The sequence below is a fragment of the Leopardus geoffroyi genome, chromosome C3 (assembly GCF_018350155.1).
Source record: "Leopardus geoffroyi isolate Oge1 chromosome C3, O.geoffroyi_Oge1_pat1.0, whole genome shotgun sequence".
Taxonomy (NCBI): domain Eukaryota; kingdom Metazoa; phylum Chordata; class Mammalia; order Carnivora; family Felidae; genus Leopardus; species Leopardus geoffroyi.
Genome location: NC_059338.1, coordinates 63,238,201 through 63,261,523, shown reverse-complemented (window position 1 = coordinate 63,261,523; position 23,323 = coordinate 63,238,201). Strand labels below are relative to the sequence as shown.

Here is a 23,323-nt window from a genome sequence, read left to right as displayed (position 1 = left end):
TGTCACAACCTATGGCTCATTAATTATTCTCTCCTTTTCTGAAATTTCTGTTTGTTTTTTTTTTTAAGTTTATTGTATTGATTTTGAGAGAGTGCAAGCAGGAGAGGGGCAGAGATAGAAGGAGAGAGAGATTCCCATGCAGGCTCCACGCTGTCAGTGCAGAGCCCAACACGGGACTGTGAGAAGATGACCTGAGCCAAAATCAAGAGTCAGAAACTTAACCCACTGAGGCACCAGGTGCCCCTGAAATTTCTGTTCTAATTACAGTAATATTCTATGCTTGATCTTAGCCAAAAGTGGTGTCTTCATTGAAGACTTATACTCTGTTTGTTAGTTGAAGTGAATCCCTCTTTTCTTTTATCAACTTAACGCCTACCTGGTTCTTCAGTCATTGCAAAAAACAAAAACAAAAAAACCCCACAATGTAGTTTTCCTCACCTACTCAGAGATAAGAAAGCTGCTTCTGCACATCTATGTGCACATGTATGCGATGAATGTAAAATTTGACTGTGCTCATAAATTTAAAATCAGATCCCAGTTAATCTCATCCTTTGAATTATAAACTACCCCAGATGATAACTAGCTATACTCTAAGTCTGTAGAATTGCTAAAACTCTGCTTAACAACCCATGTTACTAAAAAGCTGCTGTTGGGGCAGTTCCTGGTTGAAAGTGGGGAGTTTATAACACCCTAAGGAGAAATACTGTTACTGATGGATGAGAGAATTTGGAAATGAATATGGAAACTTACCAAAGAACTTTGAATGAAGAGAGACAAATGTTTTCAAAGATGTAAAAATGGAAAAGTATGGAGATTTTTTTTTCTGTTAAGGCTGTTTATAAATCATCATAAAAGCACAATGCAGTTTTCTCATTTTGCCATTACAAATGCAGATTATCTTAGAATTCATCACCTTCACTAATTATCACTTGTAAATGTTTATTAGAAGTTTATTTTGTGCCATGCTCTCAGAAGTACTTTTATATGTGTTATCTCATTTAATCCTCACAAATATCGTATGAGGTAGGTACCATTATTACCCCCATTTTACAGTGATTCATCTGACATTGAGGTAAATTAAATATCTTTTTCAAGCATGTAAGGACTTCCAATTCTACACTGTATAACTTCAGTGTGCAACTTATTGATTGATATATCTTGAGCCTTTATAATCACTATAATTATTTATACTCATTACATGACCAAATTATATTAGAGAACAAAATTAGATATTCTCCCTTACAATTGTAGTCAGTTTCTCAAAATATTATGTCAAGCTGTTGCACTTACTCAGTGTTTCAGTATTAGTTAATTTCATTTTATACGGCGAACTCTTGGGAAAATCAGTAGAATTTTAAAATTACAAAATAGTGGTAGAAAGTGAGGTTTAAAATTTTTTTTCAATGTGTATTTATTTTTGAGAGAGAGAGAATGCAAACTGGGGAGGGGCAGAGAGAGAGAGAGAGAGAGAGAGGGAGACAGACTCCAAAGCAGGCTTCAGGCTCGGACCTGTCAGCACAGAGCCCATCGTGGGGCTCAAACCCACGAACTGTGACCTGAGCTGAAGTTGGAAGCTTAACCGACTGAGCCACCCAGGTGCCCCGAAAGTAAGGTTTTTAAAGCAGATTCTCTAAGCAAACTCTCACTGAAACTGGGTCTCCAAAATTCAAAATTGATACAGTCAAAAGTATTTTGAAAATGGGGGGATCCATTGACTTATTTGACCTATATCTGATTTCCATTGTTCTTTTTTATTTAATTTCATCTTAAATGAAATAGTATGAAACTGTTTTAAGTAACAAAGAGTGTAAAAAAAGATAGAACCTGTGCACCACTATTCTGTGATGTTTCTAACAATTTGGTTAAAAAGGATTAAATAGTACTGTCACTTCCCTAGTTCCCTAAAACTACATCCTTTACGTGGCTCCGGTATCATAAAAAGAATGGTAGAAGTTCAGATGATTTTTCATTTCAAACTGTAAACACAGATATTCTGAAATAAGAACACCTTTCTCATAGTTTACCATGTCCGTTTTCTTCGTCGTTCACTTTTTGAAAAACAAGTGACAGGATGAAGAGACTAGCTACTAATTGTGGTAGCTCTGCTGAGAATTGTCGCAACTATTTTCTCTTGTCTCAAGCAGACAGATGGTCACTTCTCTTAGTGGCAGAGCATTGCCCAAAACTTGCCACCTGAGGTGAAGAGTCCCTTAGGGAAAGATACTGGGTGGTGGGAAAGAAGCAGAGGGCCTCATAATCAGATTTATTGGTGGTTCTGTGTTTAAACGAAAAGATGGTCTTTCAAAAGAATTTGATTGGAGGACTCAGAAGTGCCTACTCTGGGTCTGCCAAGTGGCCATTCCCTAGACCCTGTCAGATATGTGAAGGGGCACAGCATAAAAGGCCAAATGAGAGTCAAAGTTCTGCTCAGTTTTTTTTTTTTAAGTATATTTATTTAGAGACAGAGCGTGAGTGGGATCAGGGCAGAGAGAGAGGCAAAGAGAGAGAATCCTAAACAGGCTCCATGCTGCCAGCACAGAGCCTGATGTTGGACTCGAACTCACGAAACCACGAGATCATGACCTGAGGTGAAACCAAGAGTCGGACGCTTCACCGACTGATCCACCCAGGCACCCCATGTTCGGCTTCATTTTTCAGTGACCAGTGTAGGCCTCTCCGAGGGTGGCTACTTACCATCTCCTGAGTTGGTAGAAAGTATAAGCAATATGTTCTACCTTCCCATTAAGTCTGGCTCCAGTTCTTGGAGTTGTGTCACCTAATGCCTGGCTACACTAACTCAAAGCAATGGCTGCCATGTGGAGGCAGAGTGAAGAAAAGAAGTTTCCGTGTGACCTGCAGAAATCACGTGATCCCTCACTGCCTATCCAGAGAGGGAGCAGCGGCCTCATCAGTGGTGGAGAGGTTGGCAGGACAAAGACGTGGATCTTTTGAGAGCACCCCCCCTTTTTGCTTAGTGCCCCATGGGGCTTTGTTTGGTTTAGCTCGTAACATTGCAATTGTGGAAATTATTCTCTTGGACCAAATATGTTAAAACATCTGTATTCTCTTCTGAGCGGTTTCTTGTATTCATCTTCAGTTACATAGTCATATTCTTTAACCCGAATTTTGAAGTATACAGTTAGTCTTTCTCTTATATTCTAGTGTGTATTTGAATACTCTTACGAAGCATTTGTTATGTGTGCCCATGCATCTCTTAACCTAAAACGGCCACATTGACGTGGAAGAAAAGAGTGTAACTATGTACGATATTTGCTTAATGGATTTTGGGGATTGGGTTTTAGAGGATTAACTTTTCTGCAGAGTCTCCATGCTCTCATCTTTTATTAAAATCTTACTGAATTTTTCCCTTAACACCATTGAAAAGAGGAAAACATTTTGTAATAGGTTACATTTCACTTGTAAAGACTAGATAATTACTGTGTGTACCGTGCTGAACGTGAGCATTTGGTATCAAAGATGCTTTTTAAGTTTTCTGAAGTTTTGTCAAAATATGGAACTGTTTCTGATTTTATCACATAGAATGCTTTTACTAATATTAATTTCCATGCAAATTCTCTTTTTTTAAGGTTGGCAGTCAAACTGTGAAATATAAAGATAGGAGTATTATACTTTAAACCTCCTTTTCTCTAAGAATTGCAATCTTAAGGAATGTAGCAATATAATTACATAGTGCTTTTCATCTGGAAATGCCATAAGGCAATTTACAAACTCTTTTCTGATTTTTATCCCTAAGAATTCAGTTTCCATTTATGTGATATTTAATAATAGGATGCAGGAAGTATGATTTTTCAGTGCATTTAGCTAAAAATTGAGGAGGGTACTGCTCAGATGAAGCTTTAAGCAAAAAATAACATCATAACCTAGTTATGAGAATAACAGCTCTCAACTCGTTATTGCCATGGAATTAAACTACCCAAGTTTAACATTAAAACAATAACAGTGTATTTCAGTATATATCTCATGATTTTGCAGTTTGTGTGGGCAGTTCTACGGGTCTCCCATGGATCTCCCAAACAGTTGCATTCAGTGTTAGCACATTGGCCAGGCTGGAAAATCCAAGAAAGACTTTCTCACATTTCTGGATACTTGGTTCTTCTCCATGTGATCTCTTAGCATATGGTGTCTCATCATCCAGGTTCTTTCTACGTGGCCCCTTTCCCCAGAAGATAGTCTAGACTTCCTTATGGCATGAAAGCTGGCTTTCAGTTACGACTTTTCCAGGAGGTGAAAACACAAGCTGCCAGATTTAAAGGCTGGACCTGAACTGGCATGTTATCACTTTGGTCATATTCTGTGTTCAAAGCAGGACACAAGGCTGGCCCAGGGAGAGGGAAAGTTGAGTCTATCTCTTCATGAGAAGAATGTGCGTATAGGGAGTCAGGGGACTTAGTGATGCCATCGTTGGAGACCACCTAGCACAGATAGCTTTGTGGTCATATAGTACTCCTTGATTTGGAAAAATCTATTAATGAAAACACAGTTTCTTAATACTACCTGTTATTCAAATGACACGAACTTTGTTAACTGTATTCTGTATATTTAGTGCCACATGTTTGATTTTTCGTTAAATTGATAAATGTACTTTACTATTTTCCCTGATACATTTTGCTACTTTTCTTTTGAACTAGTGTTTTTTTTTAATTTTTTTTTTTAACGTTTATTCATTTTTGAGAGATAGAGAGAGACAGAGCATGAGCAGGGAAGGGGCAGAGAGAGGGAGACACAGAATCTGAAGCAGGCTCCAGGCTCTGAGCTGTCAGCAGAGAGCCTGAAACGGGGCTCAAACTCACAAACTGCGAGATCATGACCTGAGCCGAAGTCAGATTCTCAATTGACTGAGCCACCCAGGTGCCCCTCCCCTTTTTTTTTTTTTGAGAGAGAGAGAGGGAGCAGGGGAGGGGCAAAGAGAGAGAGAGAATCCCAAGGAGGCTCGATGCTGTCAGCACATAGCCTGATGCAGGGCTTGATCTCACAAACCATGACATCATGACCTGAGCCTAAAACAAGAGTTGGATGCTTAACTGACTGAGCCACCCAGGCGCCCCTTGAACTAAAGATATTTTTGAATGATTAAGACATTATAATTTGACATTTGGAAAAATTTTCAAAATTATAGACAGCAAATAAACTTGAAAGGGAATATAGGCATTTGTTTCTAAAACAGAATTTTTGCATGTCATGTACATGAGGAATATTGGTCTGTAGCTTTCTTGTAATGTTTTTGTCTGGTTTTGATAATCAGGGTAATGATGGCCTTATGGAATTAATTGGGAAGTATTCCCTTTTTCTCAACTTTCTTCTTTAGGCGTGTACATAGAATTGGTATCATTTCTTCCTTAAATGTTTATAAAATTCAGCAGTGAAACCATCTAGCCCTAGAGTTTTCTTTGTGGAGAGGTTTTTGACCACAAATTCAATTTCCTTAGTAAACATAGGGCTATCAAGGTATCTGTTTCTTAAGTGGGCTTCGAAAGTTTGAGGCTTTCAGGGAATTTTTTCGTTTCATGTATATTGCCAATTTTATGAGCTTATAGTTGTTTATAATATTCCCATGTGATCCTTTTAGTATCCGTAGAATCTGTAGTGATGTCAGCTCTCTCTCATTCCTGACATTGGTTAATTTGTGTCTCTTGTTCTTATTTTCCAGGCCAATCTGGCTAGAGGTTTGTCATTTTTATTGATCTTCTCAAAGAACCAGCTTTTGGTTTCACTGAGATCCTCTACTTTTTTTTCTTTTTAAAATTTAATTGATTTCTGCTCTGATCTTCATTATTTCCTTCTATTTCTCTTGAGTTTAATTTGTTCTTGTTCAGTTTCTTAATGTAGAAGCTGAGATCACTGATTTGGGACATTCTTGACATTTACTTCAGATGGGTGGTAACCAGGAAAAAATATAAAAATCTTCAATAACTTCTGATCATCTGTAGGATAAAATCCAGATTCTGAACTTATTATTCATAAAACCCTCTGAACTGAATTTAAATTCAATATGATAAACTGAGCATACCCAGTTATCTCCCCTTCCATTTAAAAGCCCATTAAAATGGTAATAAAGGCATTTTAAAAAGAGATAAGTCCATACAAACAAAAAGCTGGGGGGTGGGGGAAGGCATCGGTGCAAAAGCAATATCGAAATTAAGGAAGTTTGTGGAAGAATGCTCATAGAGCAGGAAAAGTGTGCATATAGAGGGCTGTAAAGAGCAAGTAGCAGGTCAGCTTGGCAAAATCCTGGGAATCACCTGCCTTAGGAATGAGAAATGAAACTGAATACAGGCAGATTAATTAAAGGCATTCTTAGACTTCCCTGCCTTTCTGCTCTGATTGCACCAATTGCTTTCTCAGATTTGTACTGCCACTTTCTTAGGTTTCTTCTCCTTGTGATCCAGGTTATTTTCAACATTTCTTATACACATATCTTTCACTTTCTAGGATTCTATCCTTACTTCGCTTGAGTACATTCTCAGATAGCTTCCCTGAAAAGGACTGCTTCCTTACATGTATCTGGAAATGTTTGTGGGGTGCATTTTTGATGATCATGTTGTTTGGGGAAAGTGACACTACCAAGTCCTTAAAAACCTGAGTCCTTAGAAAACAGTGTGGAAGTTTCTCAAAAAATTAAAAATAGAATTATTATAGGATCCAGTAATTCCACTACTGGGTATTTATCCAAAGAAAACAAAAACACTATTTGAAAAGATATATGCACCCCTATGTTCATTGCAGCATTTTTTACAATAGCCAAGATATGGAAAGAGGCCAAGTGTCCATTGATAGACAGATGGATAAGAAGATGTGGTATATGTACACCATGGAATACTACTCAGCCATAAAAAATAATGAAAACTTGCCATTTGCAACAACATGGATGGATCTAGAGAGTAGTGTGCTAAATGAAGTGTCAGAGAAAGACAAATACCATATGAATTCATTTATATGTGGAATTTAAGAAATAAAGCAAATGAACAAACAAAGGAGGAAAAAAAAACCAGACTCTTACATACAGAGAACAAATTGGTGGTTGCCAGAGAGAAGGCAGGTGGAAAAGACGGGTGAAATAGATGAAGGGGATTAAGAGTACACTTACCTTGATGAACACTCAGAAGTGCATAGAACTGTTGAATCATTATGTTGTGCACTGAAACTAATATAATACTCTATGTGAATTATACTTCAATAAAAAGAGGAAAAAAAGAAACTTGAGTCCTTGAAAGTGAATGAAAATGGTTCTATTTTTCCTTTCCTCCTACACTTGACTGATAGTTTGGCTAGCTGAGGAATTTGAGGTTCACAGTTACTGCCTTTAGTATCTGAGAATTGCTTAAATTATTTCTAGCATCCATGATTGTTGGTGAGGTAGCCATTGCCAGTCTGATTCTTCTTCACTTAAGTGTGCTTAAAAATTGGTAAAATTTACTTTTGGGTAGATACCACAAACACATACCTATATGTTTATAAATGAATTGCATCAAATATTTCATATTACATTTTTTTAATTTATATTTTTCAGACAATGAATGATTTTGACTATTTGAAACTACTAGGTAAAGGCACTTTTGGAAAAGTTATTTTGGTTCGAGAGAAGGCAAGTGGAAAATACTATGCTATGAAGATTCTGAAGAAAGAAGTTATTATTGCAAAGGTAATTGATTAATAGAGTTGATTACTAAATATTTGTGTGTGGTATGCACATATGTGTGTTCACGCATACACATGACTAAAGTGTAGAAATTCCATTAAGTAACCAAAATGTAGATTGTTGGTTACTGCTGCGGTAGTATCTGTATATCAATATTTATTTATAACATTAACATTTTCAAAAGTTTATAATATTATCTGGAAGTTTGTATACTGAAGGTATTTTATTTCCTTGAGATAGAAATATTTATTTATGTGTGTTTGGGGGAATGTTTTTACTGTCTATTTGTGACCTGTATCACTGATTATACTTAGTGTTGCTTTTTAATGTTTTTCCCCAACATTCTGAATTTTCTATTATTAAATAAAAAAGTGATTAGGATAACACAGATGACTTGTACCCATGTATTAAACAGCTTATATAATGATGAATGGAAGAGCATCTTTAATAGATTTGAAAATATAGGAATCATAAAACTAAAAGAAATAGCAGTCTTTGAAATTCTTTCAGGAGGCCTTAACCCCCATCTCCGTAACTTAGATCCATACAGATAACTAGCATGTTAGTGATGCTAGTCCTCACTCAAGAGTTCTGAATTGAGGGGCTCCTGGGTGGCTCAGTTGGTTAAGCATCCAACTTTAGCTCAGGTCATGATCTCACGGTTTGTGAGGTTGAGCCCCGTGTTGGGCTTTGTTCTGACATCACAGAGCCTGGAGTCCACTTTGAGTTCTGTGTCTCCCTCTCTCTCTGCCCCTCCCCTGCTCATGCTGTGGTTCTCTCAAAAACAAATAAACATAAAAATTTTTAAAAATATATATTATTATCATACTTTATAGACTACTTTAACTTTCCATTATTTGCAACCACCATTGACCGTTGAACAAGATGGAGGTTAAGAATGACTCCCTGCTCAGTCAGAAATCCACATCTAACTTTTGACTAAAGTTAACTACTAACAGTATATGGTTGACTGAAAGCCTTCATGGTATCATGAACAGTTCATTAACATATTTTGTGTGTCATATGTCTTATATACTGTATTCTTACAATGAAGTAAGCTAGAGAAAAGAAAATGTTATTAAGAAAATCATTAAGGAACAGAAAATATGTTCACAGGACTGTACTGTATTTGTTGAAAACAATCTGTGTGTAAGTGGACCCGCACAGTTCAAACCCATGTTGTACAGGGGTCAGCTGTACAGTTTCCTCATCTCCCCTGTGTTTGTACATTTGTTTTAATTTCAACTGTTACACAAGTCTGTGTCTGGTATTGGAAAGAACACTGACCTTGGAGTCATGCAGGCCTGGATTCACATCCCAGCTTTGTATCTTACCACCTAATGGCCTTCAACAAGCAGTTTGGGGGGAGTACTGCTCCCTTAGGGACATTCGTAATGTTTGAGGGTAGTGTATTCACTTAATCACAGTGAATCAGTGGAAGAGAAACTACTGAGTGTCACCAGTAGTGGAGGCCACGTGTGCTGAGTACATGTTGAGTAGCCCAACAAAGCGTTGGATTTTTCATTTGTAAAATTCTACTTGTTAAAAGACAAAAAAGTATTTCTGGACAGGAATATTGAGGATTTGGATATTTAGTATAGTGCCTGACTCTTACTATGCATTAAACTGCTATCTTCCCGGAGGTAGTATAGTGTAGTAGGCTCTGCCACTTACTAAATGATCCCAAACAAATTGCTCAACTTTTTATGCCTTTGTTTCCTCATCTGCAAAATGGGGGAAATGATAGTGCCTGTCTCATAGAGTTGTTGTCAGGATTAAATGAATGAATACATGTAATAGCATTTGCTGTAAATAAAATTAAGATTAAAATAGTATTAAATGAAAATCTATTGTTGTTATGAGGATTTGCTATGATTATTACTCTTACCATCTACTGTGTGTGAGGCATCAGTAAAAATATCATTTCCATTCTGTTTTTTTCTTTTATGCATTAGCCTCACCTAGAGCCTGTCTTCCCTTACTAATTAATTGTACTTTTCTCACTAACTCCACAGAACTGGGTATATTTCACAAGTGAGAGAATATCCAGATTGGTATACTACCCTTGATACGTTTGCCAACAAATCCCTTTATCCATTTCTTGAAAGAGAATATGTCTGCTTATAGAAAAATGATTAAGCAGTATAATGTTTTAGAGTCTGACAAGACCTGGGGTTTGAATCCTGATGTGCCAATCACAGAGCCTCATAGAGAGGAGTACGTGATGTCCATGTGCCTTATTACTGTTGACATTAACACTGACCACCTGATTAAAGTATTGGCTACCAGCATTCTCCACTGTAGAATTACCATTTTTCCCGTTGTAGTTAATAACTATCTTAGGGGAGATAGTCTGAGACTATACAAGTGTCCTTTTTTTTCTTAAACTTTTGCCCGCTCATTTTAACTTCCATCAGTGGATCTTGTCTACAGTACTTATTACTGTGGCATACTAGTGGTATTTTCTTTTTTCCCCTAATTCTTTATATCTTTATTCTTTGTGCCTTTGTATCAATTTTTGTAATCTTTTCAAAGAACCAACTTTTACTTTCATTGCTTTTTCTCTGTTTTTCTATTCTCTGTTATTTATTTCTAATCTTTACTGTTTCCTTCCTTCTGCTAGCTTTAGCTTTAGTTCTTAAGCTGTAAAGTTAGATTGAAGATTTGATATCTGTCTTCTTTATAAATGTAAGCGTCTAAATCTACAATTTCCCACTTAGCACTACTTGTGATGCATCCCATAAATTTTGGTGTGTTACGTTTTTCTTTTCATTCATTTCTCAGTATTTTCTCATTTAATTTCCCTTGTGATTTCTCCTTTGATCCATGGATTAAGATTCTACTGTTTAATTTCTACAGATGTGTAAATTTTCTAATTTTCTTCTGTTTTTCATTTCAAACTTCATCCCACTGCTGTTAGAGAAGATACTGGGTATGATATCTATCTTTTAAATCTATTGAGACTTAATTTGTGGCCTAACATATGGTGTATCCTGGAGAATTTTCCATGTGCACTTGAAAAGAATGTGTAATCTGTTGTTGGGTAAAATGTTCTCTGTGTGTCTGTTAGGTCCAGCTGGTTTATTATGTTAAGTCCTCTGTTTTTTACTTACCTTTCATCTGGTTGTTCTCTCTCATTATTGTGAGTAGGGTATTGATGTCTCCAACTATTACTGTAGAACTATTACTCATTTCAATTCTATTTTTGCTTAATACATTTTGAGGGCTTATTATTAGGTACATAAATGCTTATAATTGTTATTTCTTGATGGATTGAGCCTTTTATTAATACCTTTTTTTTTTTGTCTTTTGTAACCTTTAAAAAAAAATTTTTTTTTTGTCTGATAATGGTAAAACCACCCCTGCTCTCTTTTGATTATTTTTGTATGAAATATTCCATCCTCTCAGTTTCATTATATTTGTGTCTTTGGCTCTAAAGTAAGCCTCCTGTAGATAGCGATCATTTTGTTGTTGTTAAATCCATTCTGCCATCTCTTATCTTCTGATTGGAGAGTTTAATCCATTTACATTAAAATAAATACTTATAAGGAGGGAGTTCTGTCACTATTTTCTTTATGCTTTATACTTTCCTTGTCCCACATTATCTGCATTACTGACTTCTTTTATGTTTAATTGATTTTATTTTCATGAAACATTTTAATTCCCTTCTCATTTCCTTCTCTATATATTCTATAGCTATTTTCTGTGTGGTTACCATGGGGATTACATTTAACATCCTAAAATTATAACACTCTAATTTGAATTTATACCACCTTAACTTCAGTAACATACGAAAACTGCTTCTGTGCTCCTCTGCCACTCTACTCAAGGCTTTTTAAGTTATTGATGTCATAAACTACATCTTTATTCTTTTTGGTGCAAATGTTAATGGGATTGTTTTCTTAATTTCTCTTTCTACTACTTTATTATTAGCGTAGACAAATCCAAGAGATTTCTGTATGTTAATTTTGCATCCTGCAACTTCACTGAATTCATCTATCAGTTCTATTGGTTTTTTTGGTGGAGTTTTTAAGGTTTTCTGTATATAGTACTGTGTCACTGCAAATAGTGACAGTTTTACTTCTTTCTTCTTGATTGGATGCCTTTTATTTCTTTTTCTTGTTTTATTGCTATGGCTCGACTTCCAGTACTGTGTTGGTTAAACATGATGAGAGTAAGACATACTAGTCTTATTCCTGATCTCAGAAGAAAGGCTATCAGTTTTTCACCATTATGATGTTAGCTGTGGTTTTTCATATATGGCCTTTATTATGTTGAGGTATGTTCCCTCTAAACCTACTTATTGTTGAGAGTTTCTATCATGAATGGAAGTTGTATTTTGATAAATCTTTTTTCTGTATCTATTTATATAATCATAAAGTTTTGATCCTTTTTCTTATTAATGTGAGATATCACACTGATTGATTTGTGAATCTTTTAAATTTTTTTAATGTTTATTTTTTTATTTTTTTATTTTTTTTTAAAATTTTTTAACGTTTATTTATTTTTGAGACAGAGAGAGACAGAGCATGAATGGGGGAGGGTCAGAGAGAGGGAGACACAGAATACGAAACATACGAAACAGGCTCCAGGCTCTGAGCTGTCAGCACAGAGCCCGACGCGGGGCTCGAACTCACGGACCGCGAGATCGTGACCTGAGCCGAAGTCGGCCGCTCAACCGACTGAGCCACCCAGGCGCCCCTTAATGTTTATTTTTAAGAGCGAGCAAGAAAGAGACAGAGTGCAGATGGGGGAGGGGCAGAGAGAGAGAGAGACACACACACAGAATTGGATGCAGGCTCCAGGCTCTGAGCTGGCAGCACAGAGCCCCATGCCGGGCTTGAACTCAAAAACCATGAGATCATGACCTGAGCCAAAGTCAGCCGCTTAACCGGCTGAGCTACCCAGGCGCCCCTGATTTGCAAATACTGAATCAATATCCCTGGAATAAATCCCGCTTGATTGTGGTGAATTTTTTTTTTTTTTAATGTACTGTTGAATTTGGTTTCCTGATATTTTGTTGAGGATTTTTGCATCTCTTTTCATCAGAGATATTGGTCTGTAATTTTATTTTTTTTATTTTTTATTTTTTGGTAGTGTCAGGGTAATAGACATCAGGTAGATATCAGGGTAATGCTGACCTCATAGAGTGGATTTGGAAGTTTTCCTTCCTCTTCTATTTTTGGAATAGCTTAGAATATAGGTATTAATTCTTCTTTAAATGTTTGCTAGAACTCATCTGTGATTTTGATTACTGATTCAATGTCATGACAGTAATTGATCAGTTCAGATCCTCTATTTTTTCCTGATTCAGTTGGAAGATTATGTTTCTGGGAATTTATCCATTTGTTCTAGGTTGTCCAATTTGTTGGCATATCATTTTTTTAAGTTTTTTTTTTTTTTTTTTTTTTTTGAGAGAGAGTGAGCGAGAACGTGAGCAGGGGAGAGGGGTAGAAGAAGAGAGAGAATCCCAAGCAGGCTCCGCACTCAGCATGGATCCCACAAACCTGGGATCGTGACCTGAGCTGAAATCAGGAGTTGGATGCTCAACCAACTGAGCCACCCAGGTGCCCCTGTTGGCATATAATTTTTTATAAAATAATTTTATAATCCATTGTATTTCTGTGGTGTTGGTTGTTATTTCTCCTCCTTTGTTTCTGATTTTATTTGAGTCTTTTTTTTTTTTTTTTTTTTTTTTTTTTTTTGCGGATGTGTCTGGCTAAAGGTTTATCAATTTTGTTGATTGTTTCAGAGATCCAGCTCCTGGCTTAATTGGTCCTTTTTCATTTTTGTTTGTTTGCTTGTTTGAAATAGTCTCCATTTAATTTATTTCTGCTCTAGTAATTATTATTTCATTCTTTTTACTAGCTTTGGGGTTTGTTCTTTTTTTCTACCTCTTTTTAGGTGTAAAGTTAGGTTGTTAATTTGAGATTTTTCATTTTCTCTTTGATTTTTTGGTTTGCCCATTCATTGTTTAGTAGAATGTTGTCTGACCTCCGCCTATTTGTGTTGTCTCCAGACTTTTTGTTGTGGTTGATTTCTACTTTTACATCACTGTGGTCAGAAAAGATGCATGATAAGATTTCAGTCTTCCTAAGATTATTCAGACTTGTTTTGTGGCCCAGCATGTGATGTGTCCTGGAGAATGTTCCAGGCGCACTTGAATAGAATGTATATTCTGCTTCTTTTGGCTGAAATGTTCTATATATGTCTGTTAGCTCCATCTGGTCTAATGTGCCATTGAAAGCCACTGTTTCCTGGTTGATTTTCTTTCTGCATGACCTTTCCATTGATGTAAGTGGGGTGTTAAAGTCCCCTCCTATTATATCATTGTTAGTCTCTTCCTCTGTATTTCTTAATAATTGCTTTATGTAATTTGTAATTATAATTTGTGCAACTTACAATTGTGCTGTCCTCTTGTTGGATTGATCCCTTTATCATTATGCAGTGCCCTTTTTTGTCTCTTGCCATAGTCTTTGCTATAAAGTCTACTTTGTCTGATGTAAGTATTGCTAACCTGGCTTTTTTTTTTCACTTCCATTTGAATGGTGTATGTTTTTCAGTTTGTATGTGTCTTTAGGTCTGAAGTGTGTTTCTTGTAGGCAGCATATAGATGAGTGTTGTTCTTACCCATTCAGTTACCCTATGTCTTTTGCTTGGAGCATTTAATCCATTTCTGTTTAAAGTAATCGTTGATTGGTATATACTTACTGCCATTTTTAAATTTGTTTTCTGGTTTTATAGTTATGTAGTGTTATGTAGTTATGTAGTGGTATGCTTGGTTTCCTTGCTCTTTATGTTTTGTGTATCTGTTGTAGGTTTTTGATTTGTGGTTACTATTAGGCTCATGTATAACATGTGTATAGCAGTCTATATTAAGTTGATTATTACATAAGTTCAAACACATAAAAGCACTAAATATTTACTCCCTCTTCCATTTTTTGTGTATATGATGTTGTATTTTACGTCTTTTTATTTTGTGTAGTCCTTGACTGATTTTTTGGATATAATTGATTTTACTTCTTTTGCATTTTAACCTCCATACTGGCTTTATAAGTGATTAATCTATTATTTTATTATATGTTTGTTTTTAACTGAAATTTTTTTTCCTTTCATTATTTTCTTACTCATGATGATGGCCTTTTCTTTCCACTCAAAGGATTCCCTTTAATATTCCTTGTAATACATGCTTAGTGGTAAATGAACTCCTTTAACTTTTGTCTGGGAAACTCTTTTATTTGTCACTCTATTTTGAATGGTAATCTTGCTGGGTAGAGTATTCTTGGTTGCAGGATTTTACCTTTGAACACTTTGAATATATCATGCTACTCTCTTCTGGCCTGCCAAGTTTCTGCTGAAAAAACAACTGATAGCCCTACGGAGTTCCCATTGTATGTAACTTTTATTTTCTCTTGCTGCTTTTGAAATTCTTTCTTTGGCTTAGCCCTATGGAGTTCTCCCCATATGTAACCATGTTACTTTCTTTTGCTGCTTTTAAAATTCTGTCTTTGGGATGCCTGGGTGGCTCAGTCAGTTGAGTGTCCGACTCTTGATTTCGGCTCAGGTCATGATCTCACGGTTCATGGGTTCAAGCCCTGCATCGGGCTCTGCTCTGACAGTGCAGAGCCTGCTTGGGATTCTGTCTCTCCCTCTCTCTCTGCCTCTCTCCCACTCTCTTCCTCTCAAAATAAATAAAGTTTAAAATTCTCTCTTTGTCATTACTTTTGCCACTTTAATTACTTTATGTCCTGGTGTGGACCTCTTTGAGTTGATTTTGTTTGAGGTTCTCTGTGCTTTCCAGATCTGCGTGTCTGTTTCCTTCCCCAAATTAGGGAAGTTTTCAGCTATTATATCTTTAAATAAGTTTTCTGCCCCCTTTTCTCCTTCTCCTTCTGGGATCCTTATAATGCGAATATTACTATGCTTGATAGAGTTGCTGAGTTCCTTTAACCTTTTGTCATTTTTCAGTATTATTTCTCTTTACTGCTCAGCTTGTTGCTTTCCATTACCATCTTCCAGATTGCTGATGTGTTCTTCTGCATTTTCTAATCTGCTGTTGGTTGGCTGTAGTGTATTTTTTAATTTCAGTTATTCAGTTTTTAATCTCTGATTGGTTCTTTTTATGTTTTCTGTCTCTTTGTTGAGGGTCTTACTGAGGTCTTCCAGTCTTTCTTCAAGTGTAGTAAATATCTTTATGACTGCTACTTTGAATTCTTTTTTTTTTTTTCAATGTTTATTTATTTTTGGGACAAAGAGAGACAGAGCATGAACGGGGGAGGGGCAGAAAGAGAGGGAGACACAGAATCGGAAACAGGCTCCAGGCTCTGAGCCATCAGCCCAGAGCCTGACACAGGGCTCGAACTCACGGACCGCGAGATCGTGACCTGGCTGAAGTCGGACGCTTAACCGACTGCGCCACCCAGGCGCCCCTGGAATTCTTAATCAGACATATTGCTTATATCCATTTTATTTATCTCATTGTGATTTTTGTCTTGTTCTTTCATTTGGAACATACTCCTCTGTCTCCTCATTTTATCCAACTTTCTGTGTTTGTTTCAGTGTATTGGGGTGTCAGCCCTGTCTCCAAGTTCTTGAAAGTAGTGGCTTTATATAAAAGAGGTCCTGTGGTGCCCTGGAGTGCAATGCCCCTGGTCACTAGAACAAGGTGCTCCAGGGTGTCTCCTGGGTGGGCTGCATGTGCCCTACTGTTGTGGCTAAGCAGTGTGTCCCTTCAGTCCAGTTAGCTGTGGTGACTTGCTTTGCCTGCAGTGGGAGCACTGGGCAGGATTCGGTCCCTGTGCTGTTGAGGTCCCCTGCAGAGCTAGTGGGAGCTCATGGTGGGGTCAGCTGTCTGCATTAAGTCTCTCAGCCACAGTTGTGGGCACGTCGAGTAGCAGCCAGCTGAAAGGCCCTGCTGATTAAACTCTGGGCGCGCTAGTGTGTGCGTCATCTCCCCCTCCCTTCATGGCAGGGGTCACTTGGGAGGGTTGGTTGGGGCAGGTCTGCAGGGGAACACCAGGGCAGAGCACTGCTGTTAGCAAGCTAGGTGGAGAGTTGTAATGCTGGTTCCCACAGAGTCCAGCTGTCAGGCTAGGGGAGGGGGGGAGAAACGGTGCCCACAACACGTTCCTTCTTGGAGAAGCCTCCTGAAGATCCCTTCCTTGGAGAAGCCTCCTGAAGATCCCTTCCCTGAGATTAGTAAATAAATCTTCGCACCCCCCAGGCACGTTTCAAAGTGCTGCTTCTGTGCTGCGTCTCCTGAGTTACTTACTATGCTGGCTCTTTAAGGGTGTGTGAGCCTGCTGATTTTTCAAGTACCTAGAGTTAAGCTCCACTGACTTTAAAACCTGCTGACGTTAAGCCCCATTGGTTTTCAAAGCCAGATGTTCTCGGGATTCATCCTCCCAGGGCAGGCACCTACTGTCCGATCCACTTGTTTCTCTGTGCTTGTGGTGCCTCTCCCGTTTGTGGGGAATCTTGCAAGGAGTTTGGTTCCCAGCTGTGTCTCTACCCCTCCTACCCTTTTTGCCATGGCTTTCTCTCTACAATTAACTGTGGAAGATCTTTTTACCAGTCTGCAGGGCGTTTTCAGAGTTAGTTGTACGATGTAGCTATTGTCTAGGCTTCAGACTTTTCTTCTGCGGCTTCCTCCCCTCTCTGAGCCTTCACAGACTTGAAGGGAGCCAGGGCCCTGCTCTGGGTTAGGCTGTGGCTTAAAGGAATGTGGTGGCTGTTTGATCTTCTGTCCAGACCACTCACACTTTCTGCACATCAGCAGTAAGGCTGTTTCGCTTTCTTATCATTGATGTGTTCACTGGAGTAGCAGTTGTAATTTCCTTCAAGAATTTTCCCTTTGCATCCACAGCGTGGCTCACTGGTTGGTGCAAGAGGCCTGGCTTTCAGCCTCTCAGCTTTCAGCATGCCTTCCTCAGTCAGCTTCACCATCTCTAGCTTTTGATTTAAAGTGGAGACGTGCACATCTTCTCTTGAACACTTAGAGGCCATTATAGGGTTATTAATTGGTTTAAATATTAATGTCAGTATTTTGTGTCTCAAGACATAGGGAGGCCCAAGGAGAGGGAGGGAGACCAGAGAGGAGCTTGGTCAGGAGAGTATTCAGAACACACACATTTATCGATTATGTTCACTTCCTCGTATGGGCGTGGTTGATAGCACTTAAAAATAATTACAATAATAACATCAAAGATCACTGATCAGAGTTCACCGTAAAATAAAATCTAATAGTAATGAAGAAGATTGAAATATTGCAAGAATTATCAAAATGTGACACAGAGACACAACGTGAGCAGTAAATGCTGATGTAAATGCTGCTTGATGCAGGGTTGCCGCAAACCCTCAATTTGGAAGAAAAACAGCACTATCTGCAAAGGACAGTAGAGTGAAGCAGAAAAAACAAGGTATGCCTGAACGGCGTTTCTACCTCACTCTGATTGGATCAGCTGAGTCCATCTAACCCCGCCCATAGCCTCAGCCATACAGAGTGGTTGGGTATAGTGTTTATGTCAGGATAAAAATCGAACCGCCTCCCTTACAATGTTTTTGAGTAGTCTGACCTAGGTAGGCGAGGTTCCCAGTGGTGGCAGCTGGCACCCTCTTTTCTTGGATATTTCTGGGGTCAGAATGGAGTAGTCAAATTGCTTTAACGTTCTCTCAGACTCTTAAAGTGTGCCGGCATGTTTCCTAATCCACATAGTAGAATCTATTTTTAGCGTTCCCATTCAGCTAGAGAACCCATGTTCTATTAATCTACCTCGTTAGTCATTCAAGGATATGAACAGAGTGCTGAGGATCACCAAACAGATGAGGAAAATCTAAAGACAGCATAAAAGAGAACGAAGAGGAACAAAAGAACAGTTGATCCTAGTGAGAACAGAGACAAAACAGAGAACTGAAGATATATTCACAATCTGTAATTAGTATTTGTAGAGAAGTAGGAAAAGATGTCGTCCTACAAAACAAAAATAGGCTGAAAAAGAAATAGAGCACAAGAAAAAGTAATTGTAAATTTAATGCTTGATTGCTAAAATAAAACATTTAATACAAGGATTGTAAACAGATCTTGGGGGAATATCTGAGAATGAAGTGCCAAAAATACAGCAGTGGAAAATATTGGAAGAATAGTTAGGACATGGAAGCTCAATCAAGAAAACTCAGTATGTAGAAGAGGCGCCTGGGTGGCTCAGTCAGTTGAGCGTCCGACTTCAGCCCAGGTCACGATCTCGCGGTTTGTGAGTTCGGGCCCCGCTGTCAGGCTCTGTGCTGACAGCTCCGAGCCTGGAGCCTGCTTCGGATCCTGTGTCTCCCTCTCTCTCTGCCCCTACCCTGCTTGCACTCCGTCTCTCTCTGTCTCTCAAAAATAAATAAACGTTTTTTAAAAAAGAAAAAGAAAATTCAATATGTAGAAGAGGCGCCTGGGTGGCTCAGCTGGTTAGGCAACTGACTTTGGCTCAGGTCATGACCTCATGGTTTGTGGGTTCAAGCCCCACATTGGGCTCTGTGCTGACAGCTCAGAGCCTGGAGCTTGCTTCGGATTCTCTTTCTCTCTCTCTCTGTCTCTCTCTCTCAAAAATAAATAAGCATTTTTTAAAAATTAAAAAGAAAACTCAATATGTATAAGAATTTAAGTGGGGGTGCCTGGGTGGTTCAGTCAGTTAAGCGTCCGATTCTTGATTTTGGCTCATGTCATGATCCCAGGGTTGTGGGATCAAGCCCCCCATCCGGCTTCATGCTGGGTGTGGAACCTGCTTGGAATTCTCCCTCTCTCTCTTAATCTCTCTCTCTCTCTCTCTCTCTCTCTCTGTCTGTTCCTCCCTCCCTCCCCTGCTCTCTTCTCTCAAGATAAATAAATAAACATTAAAAATTTTTTTAAATGGGAAGAGATTGAAAGAACTAATCAAAGAAGATAAAATTAATTACAGCTGAAGTCTTCAGAATGAAAGTGTCTACTGAGTTCTGAGCCAGAGAAAAGAAAATGGGGCCCCCTGGCTGGCTCAGTCAGTGGAGCCTGTGACTTTTGATTTTGGGGCTGTGAGTTCGAGTCCCACATTGAATGCAGAGATTATTTAAAAATAAAACCTTAAAAAGAAGAGAAAATGGACCCTAGACACTCTCTTACATCTTTGGGAAAGTTTTGAACCTTAAGGCTAAAAACATCATCTTGAAAGCTTTCAGAAAGCAAGAAACAGATTATCTCCCAATAAAGGAATGCCCATAAAATTGTATCATACTTATTTTAGCAAAATTTAGAAGGAAGTTCAATCAAGAGTCAGAGATGGAGTCCATGAAGCAATAGAGCTAAATAACACTTAGTGTTCATGATAATGAATCTCAAGATGATATATGTATAAATAGCCAATCAGTTCCTAGCAGGTTATTTGACTAAGGTTGTTTCTAATGGTAGAATAAAGGAGGAGGAGGGGGAAAAAGAATTTAGGAACTTCAAGATAAAACAAATATTTGTTCAAGAAAGACCTAGTCCAAATGTGAAGCAGAGTGAAATATGGAATGATCAATGAGTAATGGATGTAGTATAAGAAGCAGTTTGGCCCAGACACATGAAGCATTGTCCCTAGAGGAACTCAGGATTATTGATGAAAAGGATTTCCTTTTTTACTGATTAACTATACTATTTGATTCTGCTATAAATGATATGTACTTACTTTTATAATACTGCAGGCACTACATTGGTGTTCGGTTTTCAGAATTAATCAATAGACAAAGCACACAAGACTTAACTATGGTTACAGAATACACTGACAATGTTAGAAGCCCAGGCAGTGTAAAAGAAATGCTGTAGTTGATGGATGTGAGCTGCAAATAGATGTTACTTTTAAAGGAAAAAGAAGTAAGACTCTGAGGCCAGAGCCACAGGCATATAGACAGAGGCTGCAGGGCAGAAATGGGCCTTGAGGAGAGAAATGCAAATACAGGGGCACCTGGGTGGCTTGGTTGGTTAAGTGGTTAAGCATCAGTCTTGATTTCAGCTCAGGTCGTGATCTCATAGGTTGTGGGATAGAGCCCCAAGTCAGGCTCTATGCTGACAGTGCGGAGCCTGCTTGGGATTCTCTGTCTCTGTCTCTTCCTGCCCCTCCCAATTACAATCTCTTTCTCTCTGTCCCTCTTAAAAATAAATAAACATGAAAAAAAGAAAAAGAAATGCAAATACAGAGGATTTCTCACACCTTGGGGTCTAAAGGAATTTCCTTGGCTGAGGTTGTTTGAGATGGCTGATCCCTTTATTCTTTCCAGTTTCTCCCTTTCAGAATGACAATGTCTGTCCTATGTCTGTCACACCATTGTATTTTGGATAAAGATACCTTGCTTTCTGGTTTAAGAGGTCCATAGATACAGATGAATTTTGCCCCAGGATGGATCATACCAGCCATCTCTCCCATATCTGACTTCACGATTTAGATGATGAGGTTTCAGACTTTTGAGCTGATGAGGTTTATGTGAGATTTTAGCCTTAAAATTGATAGTGTGAGTCAAGACTTTTGGAGATGTTGGGATGGGTGAATGTGTTTTACATGTGAAACAAAAATGAATTTGGGGGACCAGGGTTTGAACTGTAGTGGGCTGAGTATTGAACCCCAGAACAATCATCTCCACATCTTAATTCCTGGAACCTGTTAATGCGACCTTGTTTGGAAAAAGAGTGTTTACAGATATAATTAAATGAAGAATCTCAAGATGAGGAGAATGCCCTCAGTGATCCGGGTGGGTCCTGTAGCCAGTGACAGTTGTCTGTCAAGTAAGGCAGAGGAGGGTTTGATTTACACAGGGGAGAAAGTGAAAGTAGCATAAAGACTGAAAAGAGATTGGAGTGGTGGGGCTCCAACGCATGGAGCTTCTGGCACCTCCCAAGAGTTAGAAGAGCAGCATGGGATGAATGGATTCTTCCCCCTAAAGGGAACTTAGCTCTGCCAATCTCGATTTTGGACTTATGGTCTCCAGAACTGTGAGGGAATAATTTTTTTTGTTTTAAGCCACCAAGTTTGTGATAATTTGTTACAGCAGTGACATGAAACTTCTACAGACAAGTAACCCAGATATGGGAACTTTCCCATTTGGGGTAAGTATGTGCTGATTCAGATTGCCTGCAGTACTGGTAGTCTACTGCATATGTCTCCCTCAGTCCAGTCCCACTCATGGGGTAGAGTTACAGTCACGGAACTGGTGCACTCTCTCGACCGCCAGGCATCACAGCTGCGTTCACGGTCAACCCCGCTTTTCCTAGATGGGGTGAAGACACAGTCCATCCCACAGGCCCTTTGGAACTCGGGCATGGCAGTTAAAGGTATAGACTATGTCTTGCTAAGGTTTGAGCCCTGCTCCTAGCACCCATAGTGGTAGCCCCGGGCCCAGGATCACTACATCAGGTAGGAAAAAAAGAAAGTTGTGGTGATGTGGGGAAGAATTGCAGAGTCCTGACACCATCCTTTCCTACCCCCTGTTCCCCATGTCCTCCAGAAAAGTGGAGAAATCTATCAACTGGGCACACTTGGGAAGGCATGTACTCTAGCCCTTTATGTCTTTATCTCCTCCCATTTTAGATAACAGTTGTTTCAGTTTCCCATTCCAATTCTTTTTTTTTTTTTTTCAAAAAAATTTTTTAATGTGTATTTATTTTTGAGAGTGAGAGAGACAGAGCACGAGTGGGGGAGGGGCAGAAAGAGGGAGGGAGACACAGAATCTGAAGCAGGCTCCAGGCTCCGAGCTGTCAGCACAGAGCCCAACGTGGGGTTCAAACCCACAAACCAGGAGATCATGACCTGAGCCAAAGTTGGAAGCTTAACCGACTGAGCTACCCAGGCCCCCCCCCCGTTTTTTTTAATATTTATTTGTTTTGGGGAGGGGGAGAGGGGGGAGGAATGGCGAGAGGGAAAATCCCAAGCAGGCTCTGCACTGCCAAGCCCAACGTAGGGCTCAGTCCCATAATCATGAGATCATGATCTGAGCCAGGATCAACAGTCTGACACTTAATCCACTGAGCCACCCAGGCACCCCCCTCCCCATTCTAATTCTTTATCAGATGGTTATACTGAGGATGAAATGGACATGAAATGTCCATTTGATGTGATACCTCTTTGCCCATTATTGGTGGCTGTGGGTTGTAAAGTATGTTTCTTGGTCTGATGACATGTACCTTGGTGGTCCAAATTGATACACTATCTTCTGTTCTAGTCTTTTGAATTTTTACCTACCACCAGTAGGTGGTATGCAAAGCCCAGTCCAGAGTACGTTTGCCTGTCAGTTCCCATTTATAGCCTTGAGGAATACTGGTGGTGGTGGTGGTCCACTGTAGTGTACCTGGCCAACTGTATACAGTAGGGAGGGGCTTCCTCCTGGGGAGTCTGCCGCCCTAGGGATCTGCTCTCTGTCTGATAGACTGGATGGTTCTTACTGGCATTTTGTGTCTCAGAGGGTGCAGAGGAATATGTTGATGGTCAAGCTATCTCTGCATTGCTCTCCAGCTCCCCTGTATCCACTCACTTTATGAACTCGGATGGCCACCTTAAACAAGCATTCAGGGATGTACACTTGCTGGTTCCAATCACCTGATCCTGGACCAGGTACTTCTGATGGGCATCAGCTTGCCCTACTTTAATGTACCCCTTAAATTCCCATAATGATTGCCGTAGGGCT

The 23,323-nt window shown here is 39.0% G+C and overlaps 1 protein-coding gene across 4 annotated transcripts in view; it reads left to right on the top strand.

Moving 5' to 3' along the window:
• The window catches only part of AKT3 (AKT serine/threonine kinase 3), a 308,341-nt gene that overhangs the window by 179,187 nt on the left and 105,831 nt on the right, over positions 1-23,323 (top strand). For all 4 annotated transcript variants that reach the window (XM_045453168.1, XM_045453166.1, XM_045453167.1 and 1 more), the window contains one exon: positions 7,529-7,660. In XM_045453168.1, coding sequence (XP_045309124.1) covers positions 7,529-7,660 — 132 coding nt within the window. The remainder of the gene's footprint in view (positions 1-7,528; positions 7,661-23,323) is intronic.